Source organism: Botryllus schlosseri, chromosome 12, assembly GCF_051294905.1.
Source record: "Botryllus schlosseri isolate E-star chromosome 12, Bs_hap1, whole genome shotgun sequence".
NCBI classification, from domain to species: Eukaryota; Metazoa; Chordata; class Ascidiacea; order Stolidobranchia; family Styelidae; genus Botryllus; species Botryllus schlosseri.
In genome coordinates this window covers 25912577-25936958 of record NC_137247.1, presented here as the reverse complement: position 1 = coordinate 25936958, position 24382 = coordinate 25912577, and the positions used below count along the sequence as shown (strand labels likewise).

Below are 24382 nucleotides of genomic sequence, written 5' to 3'. Positions count from 1 at the left end.
TTTTATGGAAAATATGACTTTATATGACTTTATGTGAAAATAGTGTATTTTTACATGTAACCAACGTCCCTCATGGAACTGACGAGTAAAACATACACAACATAGCAGTAATACTCATCCATTTTTTTTTATTTTAAACCACTGTTGTAGTACATAGTTTCATGTTGTGTGGAATGTTGGAGTCTTTAAAGTGACGACTTGGACGTAAAATAAGGAAAATGAGCGCTCCACAGACGCTGATGTGGGTTGACACTTCTGCAGTTTTGCATACAGCGCTGGTGAAATGTCTTGCCTTTGTAGCTCCATAATTTGTTTCACATCGTTTTAGTCCAATCGCTTTTTAATGTAATTTTTTAGCTCAAGCGGATCTTTCTGAAATCAAGGGCATTTAGACCAGCATTAGCCTCTCTGATGGTGTACGTACAACTTTTCATTTTCTGTATCAAGTTTGAAATACTGTTGTAGTGGAGCATATTTCGGTGACCAATTCTTCAATTATTTATGATCGTGGTGCCCATCGTAAATACTATTTTATTCAAATCCAAATGTATTTGTATATAACTAGACCAAGATAGAGCTTTTTAGCCTGCCTACCCACTGACTGAACTTCAAATGACGTCCTACTTCAGTGCACAGAAGTAAAACAGATTGTGTAGCAACCAGACATGGGGTAATCGCGATTAGTAATCGTAATCGATTACGACGATTACAGCATTTTCGAGTAATCGTAATCGCAATCGATTACATTCCAAAAAAATCCAAAGTAATCGTAATCGACTACTTCACATATCTAATCGATTTCTTTGTGAAAGAACGATTACTTTTTATTTGTACAGTGAATATGACATAACCGAACATTCGTGAACAAGGAAGAGATATTATACCAGGTTATTGATAGCGCAAGCGGTTGATTTTCAAACGCCACTGGTCATTATTACGTCAGAAGTATTAGCTTTGCTCGTCCTTGCGTAAGAAGTATACACACGTAGTAAATATATATTCGATGTACATTGTTGTGTGATTGTTAGAACAGTGTAAGCCATGCCAGAGATGCCACTCCTGGGTTTTTTCACCCAGATCTGGGTTTTTTGAGCATCACCTGGGTTTCTGGGTTTTTATCCTTGAAATCTGTTTTTTCTTCAACATCCAGTTCGCCAGGTCAGTTTTACGCTCGAAAATTAATTATTAGATTAGTACGGTCGCAATATCGTAAAATGCACGCACTTCAGTTCGACATTGTCGATGGATTTTGCTGTTATTGTAACGACAGAATGTTAAGAATCTATTTCACTACTAAAATTAGAGGCTTTGGCTTGATGCGATGGAGCTTCATTGAATGGTAACTTCTAGGTCGCAGAAAGTCATGTTCATATAGGACGATTGCTAGTAGCGAACTCGGCACTTGGTGAACTTGATTAACAATTCGGCATGTATCGATAGCCGATATCATGTAACTGTATGGTATGCACAAGCACATGAACAGACCAGGTGATGATCCGACTAATATAATCCTATTGTTATCTGAGTATATTTATAGTTCCAACAGAGGCACTCAGATAGAGAAAGAGTTGGTTAGTTAGTTGGACACCCCTGGCAACTAGCAAGTTAATCCGAGGCATTGGTTATCAGCACATTCGAACCCTAACCGTAAGTCCCTAACCCTGAATTTCATGATTTGGCAGTTATTTATTTCCACTGTACATTGGTCAGTGATTATTCCAAATAAAAGTGATTGTCGTAGGATTAATCATTCGAAAGCTACTTTCAATCTGTTCAGGTCGCTGAAAATACATGAAATCATCCTTAGAAATAGGGAATGGATGGCATTGCATTCAACCTTCGCAGCGCGATGATATAATAAGTACCGGTACACTATTAAGTATTCACGCTGCGCCCCAATTGTTTCACTGCGACGAGTCGAGAGGAAAACAACATGTTTTATGTGCGATTCGCAGTGTTAACCAAGCAAAATGTGTATTATGAACTTTTGTTAATTCAATATCAAAGGCTTCAATGACGGTATGAGTGTATTCGACGACTATCAGGCTCTACTTTCACAGCTATCTAGTGTCTTTTGAGTGAAATATAGGATCTGGGTTTTTCTGGGTTTATTTTGCCTCCACATCTGGGTTTTCCGAAATATCCCAGTGGCATCTCTGAGCCATGCTGTATATCAGGTTATCAATACACTCCAGACGCCACTACCTCGCAGCAAGATAATATTCACCACTCTGCCTAGTTTCAAATAGTAACTTATGTATTGATGTTTGGTTATGCTTATAGTTAAACGCAGTTTGACCGTTGCTGCTTGGCGAGCAGTAGGCCTATCTATGTAGTATACGTATGTATTGTTCGTACACCGGACAAAGGTTTGAAGTTTTGTACTCGTCAAATAAAACATTACCATGGTTTAAATCAACAGCTGCGTTTATACATCATAACCGAGCCGCCGTTCTTTGCCGTTTCTCGTAACGGCATAACGGCAGCTTGCAGTATCTGTAATAAGTGGAAGATAGAATTTTAAGTTCACTTTATCTTATTCTCATATGACTACTTGAAACGAGCGCCAATCGTTATTTCACAATTCTTCACTCGACATTTATACCTGACGCCATAGTCATCCGCTTATACACCATGTTAGCGTGGGTTGTAGGTACAACCAGGACCAAAACAGCAATTCGTCCCCCACTCCAAACGTTGGTATTGTTAAGGTTGTATCCAAGTTACAATGTTCCGAGTCACAAGTCAATCTCACTTTTATAGTTTTGACTCTAGTCAAGTCGATTCATTTTCAATTCACCCCCGAGTCAAGTCCGAGTCCAAGTCAGCTAGTATAGGGTCGACTCCGAGTCATGTTTTTTGACTCGAGTACGAGTCCAAGTCGTTATGTTCACAGATCAGTTTTCTGATCAATCCGGTTCAGCCCACTTTTTTCAACTCTGTTCGAGTGATATAGAATGGCTCGTATTCTTAATATAGTAATTTTCATCAGTTTTCACAGTTTACGGCCCCATTTCCAAGTATCAGGACTGATAGACGAAATACAAATAATGTGGTAGCTTTACTATTCTTCGAAGTTACATGGACTGTCTGTCTTGGCCGTTCTAGTCTCGAGTCATACAAAATTACTCGAGTACAAGTCGAGTCAATACAAAAAATGACTCGAGTCAAGTCTAGTCACCAAAAAATCGCGACTCGAGTCGAGTCATGACGCGAGTCATTACAACTCGGGGTATTGGCGCCCCATAGGGTGGTCAGTTTTTAAGTTGATGACTGAATTTCGTCAATAACATTGGTAATTGCATTATCTTGCTATTCATTCAGATTTACCGGTAGAGCTGGGAGCAAGTAATTCATAATTATAGCATCTGGTATATTGTTATAATTTCATTATTGTATGTTGTTTATTCGTGACCTCCCATCTTGTATATAATCAAAAGATACTGTAGTCGCCCAAACGTAGCAGACTAAAAGAAAAACTTTCGTGAGACGCACACACAAATTGCCATGTCTTCATTCCTCTGTGAGTGCCCCGGGTGGCATTTGCATTGTTGGGGCTCAGATTGGAAGGACCGGACTATTCGTCATGCCCACAGAGCGCGGTTACTGACAATGGACACATACCCAACCTTTTGGTCAAGGTCATTCTTTGGTAGCACACTTTGTGGAGTTGCATGTTGGCCGAAATTGCATACGTCTTTTGGTGTGTCCTGGCGGGGTAATGACCGCCACCGAAATGCCTCTTCCTATAAATTATGCATGCTTTTTTTTCTTGAGGGGGAGAGGTATGCATTTCAAAATCAAGCTATTTAGGGACATTAAATGCCGAAACTCGAGGAAGATTTTCAAGTGAATTAATTCTCTTGAAAATATGTTGATTTACGAAATAATTTTGAGCCCCCTAAGAGCTTGCTCCTGGTCCTATTGGGGAGTTCGGGGTGTGGCAGTTACGGACCTGGCAAGAATGCAAATCGTTGGGTGCGACGAATAGTCCTGCATAAAGGTGGGCAATGGGTGCATTATGACGTAACAAGCAAATGACTATGATTTATAAAGAAAGTTGTTATCTCATAAGACCTTTTCATTGCAAGCCTTATTTATATTGTCTTTCAAAATCTCTTCTGAAATTAGTTCTAAGAAGCAAAACAAATGTAATCGTGAGTAATCGTGATTACTTTTGAAAAGTAATCGTAATCGACTACTTCCTGATTTGGCTGTAATCGTAATCGCAATCGATTACATTCGTGAAGTAATCACCCCATGTCTGGTAGCAACACAATGCAATGTGTGACCTCATAGGTCTGTGACTGTAATGTGATGTAGGCTAACCTTACGGCTTGCCTTCGTTCAATCAGAAATTGCCCTACTTTCTTCCTGCTTCACCGCCTAAATTGGCACTTTTTATTTAAAGTATACAACAATATGACTTTATAACTCAAATATGACCTAACCAGGAAAATATGACTTTATAACTTTCTTACTATACCCCATAGGGACGTGGTTTTCGCGTTAAAATTGATTTCACGACTTACTGATGCATAGAAAAAAATATGACTTTAATGACTTGAAATGGCCCTAGTTATCACACTCCCATACATAACCCAGGCTTACCATATTTTGGAAATCTAAAAAGAGGACACTTTTTCAGAAATTTGAGACTTGCAAAACTGGAGTAGAATTCTCAAAAACCGGTGAATTTTTCCCACTTTGTGACCGGTTGACTAAAAAAAAAGGTCATCACTTCGCGCTCAGAGCTCAAAATACCGTTTTTTTTCTCCGCATTGCTAGGTGGATGACTAAAAAAAAAGGTCATCTTTCCGCTCGGAGCTCAATATAGCGTTTTTCGCTCCGAAATACCCTCCGGAGCGTCACTTCTGTGCTAATTTACGGCATATCACTCGCAAATTGCTCTAAAACTGACCTCAATTTTCAAAAAAGAGGACAAAAGGGCGTCCTCCGAGGACACTTTCAAAAAAGTCAAAAAAGAGGACAAATCCTCTAAAAAGAGGACGTATGGTAAGCCTACCATACACACTCGCCAATCTGAGCAATCACAGTAGTATGATTGTCACCAGAAGACGTCTGCGGATTCGTGTTTGGTGACTCTTTAGTGGCTTGAGTACGCAGTGTCGAGCTTTCCTCATCTATTGCAGGAGTTATTTTTTTTATTTCCGTTAGAATGTTGTGAATGACTATTTTACGAACCAACAGATAGGAAGCTCCCATTGGAAACAAAATAAAAGTTACTCAAAACGGGTTTACAATAACTAGCAGTTAATCAATGTTTGTGCATACCGTAGGATGATTCCTCCGACAATTCAGAAAATTTTTTGGCGGCCGTCTTTCTCTCACGTTTTCAGTTTATGAGGAAGCCGATTCCACGTTACTAGTATATTCTGATGTCGATAATCTTTACAGTGCAACTTGCCAGTCCTCTGAATATATTTTTAAAGTTTTAAGTCTTGAAATTACATGAAACATTTCTGTGGCCAAACCTGTTTCGTCTCCTAATAACTTGATGGTATACAAAGGCCAAGTGTTGTCCAGCTTGGGAGGTACCCCTTTCCTAGCGCGCTCCGTTGCATTCTTTTTCGGAAAATAGCAGTGCAGCTTTTCCTGAATTCACAATACATCATGTTCATTTAACTTCACATGTGATCAGAACACACTAACCGAACATGCATCAATTACTACTTTCCAGGTGATGCTGATTATTGCACATGAGCGACATTTCGTGAATTCAGCAATGGCATCAGACGAAGCAGTCGATTAGTAGATTTTTGAGTAATGTTACATTCAGATGTCCAAACCGCCAGTCTGTTTCTGAAAAGTAGTCCTTGATCTTCGTCGTCTGACATGTCACCAGCTTCGTCATCCGTGGATGATTGAGGAAGTGATTCGTCGCAGACATGCCACTTCTGGGTTTTTCGAACATCATCTGGGTTTCTTGGTTTTTGTCCTTGAAATCCGGGTTTTTTCAACATCATGTTCGTCAGCTCAAGTTTGCGCTCGAAAATTAATTATTAGATTAGTAAGATCACAATGTCGCATGGTGCACGCACTTCAGTTCGCCATTGTCCCGAGTCACTGAGTCCTGAGACTCTGTTTCACTCGTAAAATGAGAGGCCTTGGTGTGATGCGATGATGGAGCTTCATCAAATGCTAACTTCCAGGTCGCAGAAAATCATGTTGGGGCAACTCATTGGAACCGTTGTCTTACAATTTAATACGATTTAAGACTTGAACGCTAGTATCGCTCAAATAAATGTGTCGTTTATCAAGTAACATATCATGTAACTGTATATTATGCGCATGGGTGTCACGGGTATCTGAGTATATGCACTTCCAACAGGGACACTCAGAGAGAGACAGTCGGACATCCTCAAGAATTGAGTTAGCCAAAGGGGTTGGTTATCAGCACATTCGAATATATCCTGAATTTCATGATTGGGCAGTTTTTTTGACTAAATATGCCCGTTACATTATCCCAGGATTAATCAACCGAAAGTTAATTTCAACTGGTCAGATCATTGCGTGGAAATACCCGAAAATCACCCTTAGAGATGGGGGATGAATGGCATTGTTTCGAACATTCGCGGCGCGGTTATATAATACAGTAAATACCCGATTTAGTTATGTCACCGCACACCAATTGGTTTATGGCAAACACATATTTGTGGGATTTGCTGTGTTAACCGAGCATAATGTACAATATAAAATGTTGTAATTTCAGTATCAACAGCTGAAACTTACTTCTATTACTGCATGACTGTAGTAGTGACTGTCTGTTTCCAGTTTCACAGCTATTTCATAGCAATTTGAGTGTAGTATAGGATCTGGGTTTATTTCGCGTCCACATCTGGGTTTTTCCGAAATATCCCAGTGGCATCTCTGATTCGTCGGACCATAAAGCTTTCATTCGAACAACCTTTAGTACTTTCTGGAGCAAAAGCATCGCATCTTCGTTAATGCTGTACCCGGAATTACCGTCAATCAGGGTGACTTTAATAGTTTTCGGCACTTTTGATACATTTCGAGTAGGTTAAAGGGGTTTCGCATCCTTGGTTCTTTGAACTAGTAGCAATGTGGGTCCCGGCTATCAATATACCAAATAACTTTCTTATCAGATTTCGTCTTCATACTTTTTTAAAAGGCCAAAAAATTAACAACGAAAATATTTTTTTAAATCAAATAAACCTCCCTAGTGGGGCCCCTTTGATAGCCAATTGTTTAAAAATACAATAGACACAGCACTAAAATCACCAACACAATTTCTTCCACCAATACAAAGTGTTCTGAGATGTTCAGCGATCACCCTTTAAAGAATAACAGTAGACACAAAACTACAATCATCAACACAAAATGCTCCACCAATACAAAGTTTTCTGACATGTACAGAGACCCCCATTTGAAGAAAAACAGTAGACACAAATCTACAATCATCAACACAAATTATTCCACCAATACAAAATTTTCTGAGATGTTCAGATACCATCATATTTCTAGCACTTGCAATTTGCAGCTGCAATGGTTGTCCCTTCTCTCTCAAGACAGAGTTCACGGAATCAGTTGTCACACTGTTTCCAAAAATAGGTTTCATTATCTAAATTTCAAGTAAACGCATTTGGTCTGCTCAGGTCTGAACCTGAACCCTAATACAAGATAAACCGAACCCTAACTTGCTATTTTGAATCCCACACTATTAGAACGTCCGCTGCTTTCAAACTTGTTGAGTTGAATGCCTCTCTATTTCAATCTATCGCTATTACGATAGTCTGTCTACTTCTGACACTTGCAGCTTGCAGTTGCACTGCCTGTCCCTTCTCTCTCAAGGCAGAGTACGTGGAACCAATTGTCACACTGTTCCCAACTGATACCCCTCGACCGCCCACAGTTGAATTTACTACAGATTTGACAGACTTCGCCCTCACTGTCACTTTCTTCTGGCTTCAAACTGGCTAATAGATCAACCATTTCTGTGATCACACGAAAATAACGCGCTGTACTGTCTCGTACCAAAATTCTGAACTTTCCTTTTCAGAAACAACAATTTAGTTATGAGAAACGCAGGGTTTTAAATGATTAAATGATATTAAAAGAACATGAAAAAATAGAGACAGAGTTAATTAATTAATGGTAATTGACTTCACGTCGCCCTCGACGTAATTGAGGGTGGGTGATCTGAAAATAAAAAGTGGGATAAGTTAGGGCTTTTAATATCTGCGAACGAGTTATTATAAACATACCTGAAGAACTACCTCAGGTTCAGCGGTTTGTGCTTCATAATGCCGTTTCTTATCTGGAACTGCTGCAGGTCTCACTCGTCGGTTGTTTGAAGCCTAAAATTTGTGAATTTTACGTTAACTAGGGCTAAAATAAAGGTATAGTAATTGGAACTCAAACTTTATAAATATATAGGCCTAGTCACTGTCTAGTGTCTACCGTACCTTTGGCCTCATATATTTTGGAAAATTCAGAAATCTTGTCGGCCCCGCATTCGTCCGTAAACGAATTCTCCCGCCAACACGGTAAATATCACTTTTTGGAAAATGATCAGAGCATATGACCGACGATCTTGCTGGCACCCAGTCTTTTCTTCTAATACATTCTATCCATCTTTCTTTCAGGGGTGCATTGGTAGGAAAGCTGCGTTGTACGGAACATAGTATCAGTTCACAAGTAATTCTACGATACGAAGCACACCAAATTGACCATTATTTGTTATGAACGATGATAAAAGTAGCAGGAACATTTGTGAAATTATCTTGTTTCATTTAAATATATCTGTTACTTTCTACCCCAGAAGGATAGACTATTAGGTAACCTTTTGAATCCAAAGCTAAGGGTAAACCTAGAAAAAACATCTTTCGAGACAAATCGAACGTCTCGCACGCACGAAGCTATAATAAACTTGACCACGGAATTAGCAATTTGAACTGTATTGTGGTCAACTGGCACCACAAAAATAGAATTATTACTCAACTATGCCGGACAAAACCGTGTGGCCGTTAATTATACCTTTCCTTCTAGTCCTACCTCCAACTTTCACGACAATTTTAAGCAGGGATTGAGTACTAAGCTAGTTATTGGCTGAACTGCCCATACAGAATACGAACAGTGACCTAGCTGGTCATGCTATTACAGGTATACTGATGAACTGACATTGTGCTGGGACTGCTGATATAGTCTGCTCTGATCATACCAACATCCATATACTTATGACAAAATGTTCTGGTATAATGACACTTTAACATGGCCTATTCATTAATGCTGTGGCTTATCTGGGACATTGATAGACTGTGATGGACAGGTGATGTTAAAAATATAAACTGATTCTTCAAAGATAGTCTTGCTGACCTGCTTATTCTGCCATTCACTCACGCTTTACCCAAGACTCTTAATCGCTACTACCATCGCTATTACTTCTCATATATGACTCTGTGGATATCTTTTTCTGCCTTTTACTGCACCCATAGGCGCAACAAACACTACCACCAAAACGAGATGGCTTCGACATGTCGAAATACACAGATGACACAGATATAAACAAGAGATATTGGGGCTGAAACAAATCCTGAATGTTACGATGATTATTCATTCAAAGCACCATTCGTATTATAGGAGATTCCTGTTATCATCCAACCATGAAATGTGTATATCTCGTAACCAAAAGACATCCTGTTCTAGAGTAATTTGCCTCTAGTATAAAACTACTGATTCTCTCGAATCAGGAGACTCATTTGCTAAACCTACTTGTAACAACGTCTGAAATATATTCGTATGTCTTGCGTCTATCTGCGTCTTAAGAAGATCTCACCAGGATACAGGATTCCAGGTTAAGTAGTCCGCCAGCTAAACCTATAATACTTTGGTTAGCTATACTTCTACTCCCAGGAACTTACGACATGTATTGTTGCATGGTGCCCCGAGTGAGTGTCGTGTGCTGTTTCAGATTGCTCGCACGATACCGATCTCGCATTCGCTTCCGGTGCATCAAGCTCTCATAGTGGAAGGGACGTCGAACGTTTTCGATCGACTTGGGGAACTATTCTGGCATTATTTCGTGTTACGAAATCAACGGTACCGATTCGCAACGAAACGAGATATTGGAAAAACGGTTGATGCCGGCCGTACACTACCAATGCGGCAAAAGGATGCTGACTGATGACCACATGTCCACAGCAGATTACCGACGCAATCCCGCTCTCTACGGCAATCGACCTCGACCGACGTAATATCGCTCCCTCCAGCAATCAATCGACCGACCAGCGTCGACAACAAAATGCGTAGCCACATGCGAAATATGCAGCTATGGTACCGAGACAGCAAAATCCCCTGAAGTCTGTTCAAGCCAGACCAGCCGGGAATACAAACAAATATTACGCAGTTTCCCACAACCGAAAAAAAGAGCCAGACCCCATTTGAAACCTGCCTTGGATATGCTACAACAGGCAGATATTTTTCTATCCTTACTATCTTGCTAAGGATTCAGACAAGTGAACACACGCGTCTTTTACATTTAAGATATTGCTATTTACAGAATACCGTGCATACTTCAGTATCGCATCAGCTCGACTCCGACTGTCACATGTGCAATCCACAGGTGACCCACTAGCTAGATATGTCATGCAATGAACGTATAGTCGGTACACAACAACTCCTCCTCCCCTTAATGGATGAGAGACCCACAACAACAGAGAATAATTAAAAAAAAAACACAAGCAAGCATTTACAAGGCACAAAAAAAAACGCTCACTGGTGACAAACTAATATGAAAAGAAAAAAGTCCAACACAACGAGGTTTTAGTCACCAGACCAAAAATCAGAGATTCAGTCTTTCAGGAGGTTTACAGATCCTGCCCGATCTCGTAACTGTAGAACTCCCACCAGTAGATGAAGGAGATCCTCGCACATCGTCATTCATCATTTCAATCTCACGATCCGCGGTAGGAACAGGAACAGGCCTCTCCTCACTCGAACTGCTGGACTCCAATGGAGTAGACTCGTCACTTCTCTCTGCATTTTCCACTACCGGTTCTGGAATGTCTTCCATTTCAATTTCGTCACGAACAACTTGTTCTTCTTCGACTGTATAGCGAGGTCGAATATGATCCAAATGTCGTCTGAAAAATCTTCCATCTTTCAGTTTAATCCTGCAACATTGACCTTCACATGCCATAACTGTACCAGGCAGCCATTTGTACCGAGAGCCAACAATCTCAGTAAGGTAAACAGGATCTCCAACTTTGAAAACCCGACTTTCTCTCGGTTTAAATATTGTACTTGGTTTCGAGAACCGAGATGAGGAGACCGGCAAGTCCAGGTGAGTCCTGATTTTTCGACCATACATCATTTCCGACGGCGTTTGACCAGTAAAACTGTGAGGTGTATTCCGATAACGGAAAAGCCAACGGTGTAAGCGCACTTGCAACGGCGCTGCTTTTTGCTTCTTCAAACCAAGTTTACACTGCTTAACCATGGACTCTGCCTGACAGTTAGAAGCAGGGTGCCTGGGAGGTGAAAACAGATGCTTTACCCCATTCAGCTTCATGAACTCTGCAAATTCAGATCCAGCAAAACAGCCTGCGTTATCCGTAACACATACTTTAGGTAGACCAAATGCCGCAAAACCATCTCGCAGACCGTTAATAGTCTCTTCTGCGGTAACACCATTCGTTATATAAACTTCCGGCCATTTGCTGTATGCATCCACTGCTATCAACAGCATTTTCCCATCTACCGGACCACAATTATCCAAATGAATTCTTTCCCAAACCGCATCAGGGTATGACCATGAGCTCATAGTAACCTTGGCAGCTTGCGGTTTCAGCTGTTGACACTGGTTGCAGCTTTTCACAAAATCTTCGATATCTGCATCTAATCCAGGCCACCACACGTAACTGCGTGCAATCTTCTTCATAGCACAAATTCCAGGATGACCATCATGCATCAGAATCAACATCTCATTTCTGCATCGAGAAGGAACAACGACTCTGCCTCCCCAAAACAGACATCCCTCATGAACACTCAGTTCTGCTTCTTTATTTCTGTACGGATGCAACTCAAATTCCAAGTCCGAGGCTTTTGGCCAGCCTCTCTGGCTGTAAGACACAGCTGCTGACAACACAGGATCTTTCATCGTACACGCTCGCAAGGTTTCCGCCTTAATCAACTGAGCATCCATAGTTGACAACAACTTCACGACTTCTCCACATGGCTCTGTCTTACCATTCACCGGCAGCGGCAGTCTACTCAACGCATCGCTGTTGGCTTGCTGGACTCCTGGCTTATAAACCAATTTGTACTCGTGCCCATCAAGTAGAACTTTCCATCGTATCAACCGAGGAGATGCGTTATCCGGAAGAGGTTTTTCCTTGCCCAGCAAACCCAATAGAGGTTTGTGATCAGTCACGAGGGCAAACGATCTTCCATAAAGGAATGAATGAAACTTTTTCACAGCAAAAACCAATGCCAACGCTTCTCGGTCCAACTGACTATAATTGCGTTCCGCCTTTGTCAAGGAACGTGAGCCATACGTAACGGGTCTTTCCTCTTCACCATCATATCAAAATGAGCGAGGACTGGCGCTCGACACAAGCACTTCTTTGTAGAAGCTGTAACCGCGAAAGAGGGGTGGAATCTTCCACGTATACACAATAGAGATATAACCGTCCTATCCAACACCCCAAGATGACGCGTTTCTGCCTGCTTCGTTGGATTTTATTTTACACAGACGAAAAACGGTTTTCTGAAAGCATTAATACACAGCGAATTAACACACATTGTTTAGTACCGGATAAATCAATATATACTTACTTGACGGTGTTTCCTTTAGGACAGTTACAAATTTCGAATCAGACTATTCATAATAATTATTTTAGGATCTATAAGAATTGCGATGTAAATACGATTGAATAAGATTGATAGTCGAAATATTAGCAACTGATACAAAGCAGGCAACGAGGGCGAAACTGAACGGCAGTGAACTATATAACAGTTACGTCACAATGGTCATACAAGGTTTATTGAACCGTGATGTTTATGGCTCTTGAAGTCTGAAATCGCGACTTCAGAAGCAAAAGCGTCTCTTTCTTCCTTGCCCCAAGTCCATTTAACATCACCACGTAACAGCCTGTATAACGGTGCTGCAATCGTCGAAAGGTTCTTGATGAACTTTCCATAATAATTCAGAAATCCCAGATAGGATCGTACTTGTGCAACATTTTCAGGCTCTGGCGCCTCAAGTACTGCTTTCAAGTTATCCTCGGTCGGACTCACTCCATCTTTGCTAATTCTGTAGCCCAGATACTTGATCTCTGAAGCCATCCATTTACACTTCTCTGTGTTGATCTTCAAGCCTTCATCTTCCAATCGTCTGAATACTTCTTCCAAATTCGCCATGTGCTCAGCATCGTCTTTTCCTGTGACTCCAATATCATCCAGAAAAACTCCCACATGGGGTAATCCACTCAGCAGTGTTTCCAAATATCGCTGGAGCACTGGATATTCCGTATACCAGACGATTTGTTGAAAACAGCCCCTTAGCAGTATTGATCACGGTGTACTTCTGACTCTCTTCTGCCAAGGGTAACTGAGGATAAGCTTCCTTCAAGCCAATAACAGAGAATTTCTGTCCACCAGCAAATGTCGTAAGCAGTTCATCCACTTTCGGTAGCGGATACTGTTCAAGTTTACTTGCTTTGTTCACTGTAAGATCATAACTCCCACACAAGCGCACTGACTTTCCATCAGACTTCACAACTGTAACCACTGGCGCAGCCCAATCTGCAGTTTTCACTGGTTTCAGTACTCCCATCTTGACCTGTCGGTCAATCTCCGCATCATATGCAGCCTTCAAAGCCAACGGTACCGGAAGAGCTTTGAAAAACTTCGGAAATACTGATTCACTAACCTCCAGCTTAGCTGTCGTCTTAGCACAGCCTAAACCAGGAGTTGATATGCCAGGGTATTTCTTCAGAAGCTGCTGTACATCCATATCAGACTTTCCAGCCTGTACATCGACTTTGTCAATCGATATCCAACTCGGTTTGATGCTAATTATCCAATTCCTACCCAACAACGGTCGTTCAGACAAATTGGGCATGTCGACAACGATCAATGGCAAATATCCAGCAAAGTTTCCATATCTTACCAACACATCCATATATCCAGCGACCTTCAGTGGTTGCCGCGTGTAAGTATAAAGCTTCCTTGGTAACGCCTTCAGTTGGGCATCGGGCCACAACTCTCTGACGACATGCTGTGGATACACTGTGAGAGCAGTACCACAATCCAATTCAAGCTCTTGCTGTTTATTGTCGACTTCCAGATAAATGAAGTAGGGCTTTGTATCTCCCTAGTCCAAATCAGCAGAATCTGCATTTTCTTCTTTGCCAATAGAATTCAGGAAGTCACTGTCGTCGTACTCTTCCAAGGCTTCACTCCTTGTGTCTTCCGCGCTAAGCGTTTTCACTTTATTCTGGCTGCTTGAGCCAGCCGTTTCTCGATAAGATTGATTCGAATCTTTCGAACGACAACAAGCCTTCTCACTGTGCCGTCGTCTTCCGCAAAACGAACAGTCTTTTTCTTTGAACGGGCACGCCCGAGCCAAATGTTTTGTACTGCGACATCGGAAACAGGCGTGAGCGTAATTTCTCTGCTTGTTCATGTTCATACTTTCGCCATCGGATGGCACTGCTTGACTTTGTGCATTTACCTGCATCTGTGCGTCAGGCACTTCTTGGTGGTGGTTTTCAATCCGCCTCGATTGAAGCCTTGATTGTTCCAGACTTTGTGCATAGTCGTACAATTGCTGCAAAGACATGTCACGTCGCAGTGCCTTCTCTCTAACACGAGAATTGCAACCACAAGAGACTATCTGCTGCACAATCTCTTCATCGGTATTGTGAAACTGACATGTTGCAGCTAATTTCCTCAGTCTCGTAATGTACGATTGAATGGGCTCACCAGCATTTTGTCTTGTTTGCCGGAAGAGGCCCCTTTCAAAGATTTTATTCCGCTTCGGGATAAAATAGTTCGTAAGCTGCTTCTTAGTCTTCACATACGCATCCTCGTCCCCCTCAATGTCAGGCAAGGTCTTAAGTATGTCATACACGTCTTCGCCGGCCTCATGTAGCAGTTTTGCACGTTTCTTGCCAGGGTCTGTAATACCCTCTGCCACCATCCAAATCTCAAATCTATCAATCCAGCTCGGCCATCCAGCAGCTTTATTCGTATTGAAGTAAGACAAACCTTTACCCGTTGAAGCCATTGTTCCTCTGTTCTTCAGCAATCCTTTTACGCCAAAATCGTAATCCAACTGACTTGGCAAGTTTAATCCTCGTCGCCAATTGTTCTATCCTTACTATCTTGCTAAGGATTCAGACAAGTGAACACACGCGTCTTTTACATTTAAGATATTGCTATTTACAGAATACCGTGCATACTTCAGTATCGCATCAGCTCGACTCCGACTGTCACATGTGCAATCCACAGGTGACCCACTAGCTAGATATGTCATGCAATGAACGAATAGTCGGTACACAACAGATATGTCCCTCAGCTATTGAGTAGCAGATGTGCACCGCGAGATTGAAGTAAACGTCGATTTTACTCAATCGTAATATATATATATATACTGATCGAAGTATATGTACCGATTTTTTTTTACCAACAGCCACACTTGTACAGATTGGTGGCCAGGACTTGTTTTTGAAGTTAGATATCCTCCCTTGGTGGGCAGTAGTGCCATTATTGATTTTTTTTTGAGCCACCAATGGGAAATTTTGTGGTAAATTCTAGCATTTTGGCTAGAAATTATGTTCATTTTGTGTGGTTTTCTAATGTGTTAGTGTTAGTTGTTGTGTCGTGTATTTTCATTTAGGTTGACTTGTATATTAGAAAATCATTAATGAAAACCTTATAGTGCAACGCCACTTAAGTAAATAAAAAATATTTTTAGGCCTTTGCCTTTGCTATTGTTTCGATGGTGTGTTGGTCTCGTATTTTGTTAGGCTACAATAGACACTTACGTGACCTTTGACACGGACCAATCAGATTGCAGTGTGATGTAAACAAACCGCAACATAGGGCAAACTTACTATTTGTGAGCTCTTAGTCTTATGTCAAAGGTGAACGGATGAAGTCATAGTTCAATTACATTGTATCAGGCATATCTGATTTTGATGAATGGTAATAATATAGATCTAGTATGTATTTACAGTAATTCTAAACCAAAATAACCAGCAATGGTGGCAACTACGCAGCAGTATGATATGTCCTAAAATGAATGCATTTTGATAACATTACGGATAAAGCCCAACACTTAGCTGTTTCTTGTTATTCGTATACTGTAGGATTGCGATACCGCATATTTCGACAGTTTCATGGACTAAGGTCTTAAGCAACTTATACAAGCATATACTGTCTTCAGAAATTTATGATTTACATTGATTTGATTAGAAGCTATGGAGATGCTACCAGATTTTTTTGATTTGAGTGGTATAACATTTTCTTCTAACGCCGCGGTAAAAGCTACGAAGTATTTCATGGAGTGCTATGTACACGATTTGGGCATAAAGATTGAGGAGACAATCCACTCTTATTGTGGAAGCAATATTCTGGTGAGCGGGCGATGTTATCGCAGTATGCGGAAAAGTGAGGTGCCACATTCGATGGAAATCAAAGTTTTTAGAAAATCCATTATTGATTCATCTTGCACTTGTAAGGCAGGGTAAGTATCAAAACTATCGTTTCTTCAGAGAATCTTGCAATAGATATTGTTGATTTCTTTTCAGACTTGGTTCTGATATATGCTCTCATGCATATGCATTAATAAAGACAATTCAGTACCTGAAGCTTCAAGGACTGAAAGACATTCCAAGGGATTTGTCATGCACAAGCATGCCGCAATCATGGAATGTTCCACGTGGAGAAAAAATTCAGCCGGCACCAGTGAGCTCAATCGTGATTGCCAAGCCATCTGTTGATCGATATCGCAACCCATCTACTCCGTCTGCCTTAAGGTAAATTTTACTATATCTGGAGCCTTCACCTTTCTAATACGCTACCGAACATAACTAATCTTAGGACATCTGCACCTGGAGAACTGTTCATTCGACAAATCGGACATCTGAATGAGCTTCAAGGCACACCACTGGAATATATTGTGAACAAAGATGCACCGTTGGTACCCACTAGGGTTAGTTCGGATATCAATAATTTTCACTATCCGGATATTTGAAATTTAGCTAACCGGTTAACCGGATAATGAATGCTAAGTGAGATAATCGATTTCACGAAGTCTGCATGAAAAATGGATCGCAAAATCATTACACAGTGTTATGGTAGATTTATACGCACACGCGCAGTACGAGCGAACACGAGAAAAATCACGCAAATTTAATGTTCACTGCTTCTGCAACTCCCTCCTTATAAAGTACACCACATCAATAGTGGTATCCTGTAGCCGAGACCGGAGATTTGTAACAAAGAGTCCACACGTATTAAATGCCCTTTCTGCTTCCACAAAATGGGCTGAATATAGTAAGCAGCGCTTCCTTTTTGCCCATTCTTCTGTTTAGGTGTCCAGTACTGCAAGGACGAGTAGCTGATACTGGCCTGCTTAACCCGTTACATAGCACGATGTCTTCTTCGTCGCACTTGCTCGAAGCGATAAGGCAGTCACGCAGAGAACGAAACTTGGACACATTTCCTTCATAACATCGGCTGACAACTATCTAAAATTCGTTCTCTGCGTGACTGCCTAATCGCGTCGAGCAAGTGCGACGGTGAATATATCGTGCCAAGTAACGGGTTGAGCAGCCGTGGCAGCTGGTCTTCTAGAAATTTCAATAAATTGCAGCTCCATTACGGTGGCGTTCTGAAGGAAATGGCTGCGGCCAAAACTTTTTGTTCATTTTTACCTTCAATTTGAGACCACATCATTTTTAGAGCGCAGTGTCCCTTTAAGTTTCCTTTTCAATGAAGGGATTGTATAGGAGATTCCAGTTATCATCCAACCATGAAATGTGTATATCTCGTAACCGAGAGACATCCTGTTCTACAGTAATTTGTCTCTAGTATAAAACTACTGATTCTCTCGAATCAGGAGACTCATTTGCTAAACCTAATTGTAACAACGTCTGAAATATATTCGTATGTCTTGCGTCTATCTGCGTCTTAAGAAGATCTCACCAGGATACAGGATTCCAGGTTAAGTAGTCAGCCAGCTAAACCTATAATACTTTGGTTAGCTATACTTCTACTGCCAGGAACTTACGATATGTATTGTTGCAGTATAAAATACTACAAACCCATTACGAATCATACATATTTCAACACTGGACGCTTTTCCATAAGCGCGTGTACTAAGTCGTCCAGCCTACTACCCACAATGCATCTGTAAGTGGGTGATCACGCAAATTTTCTTAGCCGGAGATGGCAGTAGTTCGGGGCTTGATAGATACGCAAGTCCCGTCGTTACGCTCCGGCAAGCAGTTACACTTGTTGCTGAGCAATCTAAAAGCAGCATAATTGGTGGTGTTATAGCTTGCGTCCCGAGGGCTGAAATCTAATGAAACTGGTCTTAATCGAGAGCTACTGCCGCACTGATTCCGAAAATACAAATTAAAATCTTGTCGGGGATACGGAACCACCTCAAAACAGCCCTCAAAATCTGAAAATCGGCATTGTTCCAACAATGGCACCACCGCAACACGATGAACATAACAATGGCCAATTTCGTCAAGCGATTGTTAAGAACAATGCCGATTTTCAGACTTTAAGGGATGTTTTGACGTGGTTCCATTTCCGTAACAAGATTTTTATGTGTATTCTCAGAATCAGTGCGACAGTAGCTCTCGCTCGATTAAGACCAGTTTCATTAAATTTCACCCCTCAGGTCGCAAGTTATAACACCACCAATGGGAGACATTCACATCCATGGTCAACCACTAGAGGCGCGCCCTTCCAGTCCTACTTGTGATCTCACGGTGTTCTCACTACCAAGAAAACTATAGTGATTTAAGCCTTTATCGCAGGGCCGGCCAGCCCGTGGCCCGCGGGAAGGTTTTGAGTTGCCCGCGAGGTAATTTCCGAAATTTCTAATGTTATCAAAAATGGATTGCACAGATTGTGAACTTGTGAGGCCAACCAAAAATTTGATTAGCCTGGCCGCAACACTTGAGACGTGATCACTAAAATATCTGTTACGACGCATTGGCAGATCCATGCGCCAGTCACATATTGGTAGATCTTCGTACACTACAAACAATAAAGCAGAACAATTTGCGATAGATTTATCAAAAGTAAAAATTTTGTACACGCTTCGCGCAACATGTTGTCACTCGATTTCTTGCTTTTAATATTGTTGCCCCTTTGCGAAAATGAAAGAACGCCTAATGTATCAGATTGAATCTAACTATATTCGCGATTACGAGACAAAGTGTCTTTCAACATATGCGACTTTGAGTTTGCACTCGCAGGAAGACCGTCGACTATGAAACCTAGGCACAAAATGATTGACGCATGTTGGTCGAATCTTTCGATATCGATATGTCCAGACAACGATAGCCCAGTCCTTGCAAACTGAGCCCAGCGATATACGGCATGCCCGCAATATAGTCAGGTGACAATATTATTGTCCTGTGAACTAGTGGCCCGCGCAACAGTTCGTCAATCGAATGTGGCCCTCTGGCTGAAAAGGTTGGCCAGCCCTGCTTTATCGGCACTCGGCAGTGCATCATACCATCGATTAGTCTTAAGTTATTCACATCATTCGAAAAAGATCAACTAACATTATGAGTTCTACGTCATCGAATGCCAATACATTTTCCTCGTGGACCGTAGACCGCCTGAAAACAGAATTGTCCAAAAGAGGTGCCAGGACTTCTGGCCGAAAGAGTGATTTGGTGGAATGGTTAGTATCAGGACAGTACCGTAACAATATTGATACACTTATTCTACAAAACAAAAACTGACATTTTCCCGCGCATGCATGAGATAACGACTAGATAAAAAAAAAACTGTAATCGAGATCTCCATGCCTATCGTCACCAGTCACAACAATCCTAAATAATTTTTTAACAGACCGTGATACATTATACATAATGTATCTGTATTCAGGTTATGCGCGTATGACAGAAACGAGGACTTCAGGTGCGGGAATTTTATTCGAACAGCTGGAGAACGATTTCCTTGGCCAATGAATGGTTATATGACACTTCAACCGGATATGATTCCATCCATTAGCAATGCCCTCATCATGAGTTATTTTATAAAGTTTGGTAGCACGGATGGCGTGAAAGAAGTTAAATCAGTTTCCAAGGGAATGAAAATGCTGGAAGCCATGTGCGTTGAAGCTTGTTCCGTGCTAATGGTTGGTGAACAATATTTTTATACGGGAATGGTCAGGGCATCAATGAAACGTCATGCCAAATACTGGTGCAAATTAAGATGTAACACGTCACGTCAGGAGAATTGATGAACAGCGAATGTGAATGTACTGCAGGTGACGGGTTGAATGCGCCATGCAAACATGTAGCCTGCATTGCATTGATGCTAGTTGAATGTGGTTTGACCGGCAATGCTAGAATAAAAAAATTGTGCACCGAAGAACTTCAGAGCTTTCACCAATCAGTCTCAAAAAATGGAGGTAAATTTTTAACTGCCGAAGAGATCTTTAATGGGAAAAAGGAGTTCGAAAAAAATTATGATGAAGCTTTCCATCAAAAAGCCAGAATAAAAATTCTTCATTATTGCTCAGCAAATGATCACGATATATCTGCCAAGTATTTGTTTCAACATGCGAATTTGGCTGCCGCAGTTGTTGAACATGATTATTTGGAAAGAAAGTTTACGGAATACTGGGTTGATGATGCGCTCATGGTAAGCTGCATTCATGTTAACTACTTCATATCCTGATAATGGTTGGTTTTTGCAGGTCTCTCGCGTAAAAGCAAAACAAATAGAGGAACTGAGTGTAATGCAGAGTGACTGTGCATTATGGGTCAGAGAGAGGAATTGGAGGATCACTCATCACATGATAGGTTTACGAAAATTAACCAGCATAAAACAGACAAAGACAATCATATTGCACAAAGCCAGTAAATTGAATGGTATAACACCCTGCAAAATTTTATAAGTCTTATCGTAGCCTACCCTATTATTCTTTCTACGTGCACTCGCTTTGAGGACACGGCGAAATCCGATTTTCGCTCTGATGCGCCAAGCCTTGCTCGTCCTTTCAGGAAGGAAGGGGTGTTGATACGTTGCTACGTCAAACTATCGCCTTTCTGAAATAGGGAGGATGCATTCTGCAGAAAAGGCTGATTGCTCAATCATTTGCCTGTCACTCGTTGATCCACCATACCAATCGCTTATAAATGATACTGCCCCTTTTGGCGTTATTCCAACAAGCACTTTGATCGTGTTTCGGTTTTTGTACGTCGAAAGGGTCTGTTTCTGCGCATTGATATCGGAGGGTTTTTCTATGGGAATTTCCGTAGAATCAATTATTACTCTAGTACATGGAAATTGCTTCTTGAAACTTTCAGGCATCGTATGTAAAATGGTTGATTTTGTTGGCCAAATATTCATTTTTTTCAAGGTCGAATATGAATGCTTAATCCACGAATTGAAGATTCTTGAAACCGTGGCCTCCGAAATATCAAACATGTAGGATAGTAACGGATGATCAAGGTTCAGGCGCAGTTTTATTAATACTAGGAAAAGTTGATCCATATGTGATAGCATTGAGCAAAGGTATTTGGGCTTTTCCGGGTTCTCCAAAAGTATATCATAAAACAACCTCATATGCGCAAAATTCTCAAAGCCAGTAAAGTATTGTTGTATTCCTTTGTCGTCTGATTTGAAATTAGCCACGCGAATTTGTGGACGTGCGGACAGCATACTCTCAGGGGTCAGATTTCTATTATCGACGGCGTCTGTCTGTGTAGAGACAATGGTGTGTTGGATTGGCATCAAATGTAACGATTCGTCATCAGTTTCTAAAATTTGCGGCTGCGTGCTCAACGGTGGGACTGAGCGATTATACTGAGACCTTATTTTAACGGGCTTCGAAGGTCGATCAGCAAATACTGACGGTACAGCTCCGGGTTTCAAAAGCCTCCTTTTGCAATCTTGCAGGTAATCCGACTTGGCGAAATGATCGTGGCAAACCACGTCGAAATCAAGGTTCGGCTCCCACAGATCTTTTGTCGCCTTATCGCTCCGTCTGATTGCAACTCGCCACTGCAATCGCAATTTCTTTACGCCGGGGAAAAGGTTTCCCCCTTATCCGATTTTTACATTCCGGAACGCAACAATACTGAGGCATTATTTCACGCGCAAAGCTCGGAAATTGCTCTAATATATATGAAGGAAAATACAGGCTTTTATTATAAATACTTTTTGCTTGACAAATCTATCAGTGAGGCTTGGGAAATTGCTTTTCATGAAATATTTCTTGTCATGACTAAGGCCGTGGAACTACCCCAAATAGAGACAAATTATTTAGACTATAGCGGTACTTAAAAATATGGCGAACGGTCTGTATTGAGCCCGTTTTAGAAATACAATAGCTCTAAATCTATGAAAAATAACTACCCCGTTTTGAACAAAATGATGGTTTGGTATTTTTTGCACGATTGTTGCTTGATAAAACGTATTCTCCGTTGCAAGGATGCGATATCTATTAGAGACCGCTCATTGATAGTAGACATTATATCCAAGTGATGCAAGGACTGGAATGGCGCGCCTCTAGTGGTGTGACCATGGATGTGAATGTCTCCCATTATGGAATGTAAATGGCAACGACCGATTTTGCAGCTTCGTTCCGCTCTGCAGAAGCTGTACTCAGACTTATTTTACGGCAGCTACTGTAGGATTTCTGGCAATCCAAAAGTTGTCTTCCAGAGCTCAGAATTTACTGAATCTGGTCTTGATCGAAAGCTACTGTTGCACTAATTCCCAAAATATCAATCAAAATATGGTCAGCCTCCGCACTTAGATGAAAAATCACGCGCAACATCTAAAATCTGCATTGCTCCGAACAATCGGATGACCGCAAAACAATGACCATAACAATGGTTCATTGCGGCTCTTCGATTATTCGGACAATGCCGATAATTCAGACTTGGAGGGCGAATTCTATGCGGTTCAGTGCCTAATCTTATTTTCATTTTCGCAGTCAGTGTAACAGTAGCTTTCGATCAAGACCAGATTCAGTTAATTCTGAGCTCTGGAAGACGACTTTTGGCTTGCCAGACATCCCACAGTAGCTGCCGTAAAATAAGTCCGAGTAAAGCTTCAGCGAAGCGGAATGAAGCTGCAAAATCGGTCGTTGCCATTCCACGTTTACATTCTATAATGCTGCTTTTAGATAGCTCAGCAATAAGTGTAACTTAACTGCTTACCGGAGCGTAACGACGGGACTTGCGTATCTATCCGTAGGTTAGTAATCTATAGTTCATCCGACCCGGCACTACCCCTGGCCTGGTTCATACAATTCAGAGACGCACCCCTTATTGCAGATGAGGACTATATCTGGATTGGCGGCCGATTCACAGGCGAGCCCAAATCGGTAATATGGATGCGATAAAAAAAATCAGAGTTCATTCGGCTTCTAGTCCCACGAAGCGCGAAATATTTTTGAATAAATGAACGAATTTGATCAATGATTGGTGAGTGTATGAGAAAGTGGTTTCTTCGAAAATTTATGGCTCTTATAATACAGAGAATGACTCCGATGACGACTTCAACATCTCTCATATAGATATAAATCCAAAACCATACATTCGTAACCAACACGAACTTGTTGATTCAGCCGAGACTCACTAGATTAAATGCGGAAATTCCGACTCCAAGGTTGAAACTAGGAAACGATGTCCTTCGCATGAACGATTTTCATGGCATTCCGTAATACCAGTGGATTTCTCAGTCTATAGATCCAAATCATGCAAACAAAACCACTCAAGAAATTTTTTGAAGTGTTTCCATCTTTTTAAAATCTATTGTGGCCAGTATTTGTGCGTATTACTTCGTTTTGTTAGTGGATTTGTACGTCCAATAAGGAAGTATGCGTATTATTACAGGGCAATTTTGAGTAAAACAGGAAATCATAAAAAGTGACATTTCTCAAAGACTAGGCACACTTCAAAAGAAATTTTTGTATTATAGTGATTGGTTTGGAATAGCAAAACACAATACATAGAAATTTTTACTCTAATAAAACTTTGCAAAATTTTGTTACACGGTGTTATTTTTTGTCTATAATAAGAAGATTTCTCATTTCACAGACGCCATTGACGCAAACAAAATCACTTCTGTCGATTTTATAAGTGTTGATTAGTTACTTGATGCATGAGTAAGCTATATTTGTTCA

At 41.0% G+C, this 24382-nt stretch overlaps 2 protein-coding genes and 1 long non-coding RNA gene across 3 annotated transcripts in view; all 3 read left to right on the top strand.

Annotated features, from left to right (window-relative positions):
* LOC145452822 (uncharacterized) overlaps positions 1–24382 on the top strand; it is a 345136-nt gene that overhangs the window by 239047 nt on the left and 81707 nt on the right. The gene's annotated exons all lie outside the window — the stretch shown is intronic.
* LOC145452828 (uncharacterized) lies at positions 15555–17664 on the top strand. The gene is made up of 3 exons (XM_080330974.1): positions 15555–16732; positions 16797–17024; positions 17089–17664. The coding sequence occupies exons 1-3, from the start codon at positions 16467–16469 to the stop codon at positions 17240–17242; spliced, it is 648 nt and encodes a 215-aa protein (XP_080187100.1). The 5' UTR covers positions 15555–16466; the 3' UTR covers positions 17243–17664.
* LOC145452844 (uncharacterized) lies at positions 20472–23671 on the top strand. The gene is made up of 2 exons (XR_013919555.1): positions 20472–20886; positions 20942–23671. It is a non-coding gene; the product is annotated as an uncharacterized LOC145452844 (long non-coding RNA).

Coding starts and splice junctions, on each gene's coding strand:
- LOC145452828 (XM_080330974.1), top strand. CDS start 16,467: ATGGAGATGCTACCAGATTTTTTTGATTTGAGTGGTATAACATTTTCT. Junction 16,733..16,796: donor TCTTGCACTTGTAAGGCAGG/GTAAGTATCAAA, acceptor ATTTCTTTTCAG/ACTTGGTTCTGATATATGCT. Junction 17,025..17,088: donor TCTACTCCGTCTGCCTTAAG/GTAAATTTTACT, acceptor AACTAATCTTAG/GACATCTGCACCTGGAGAAC.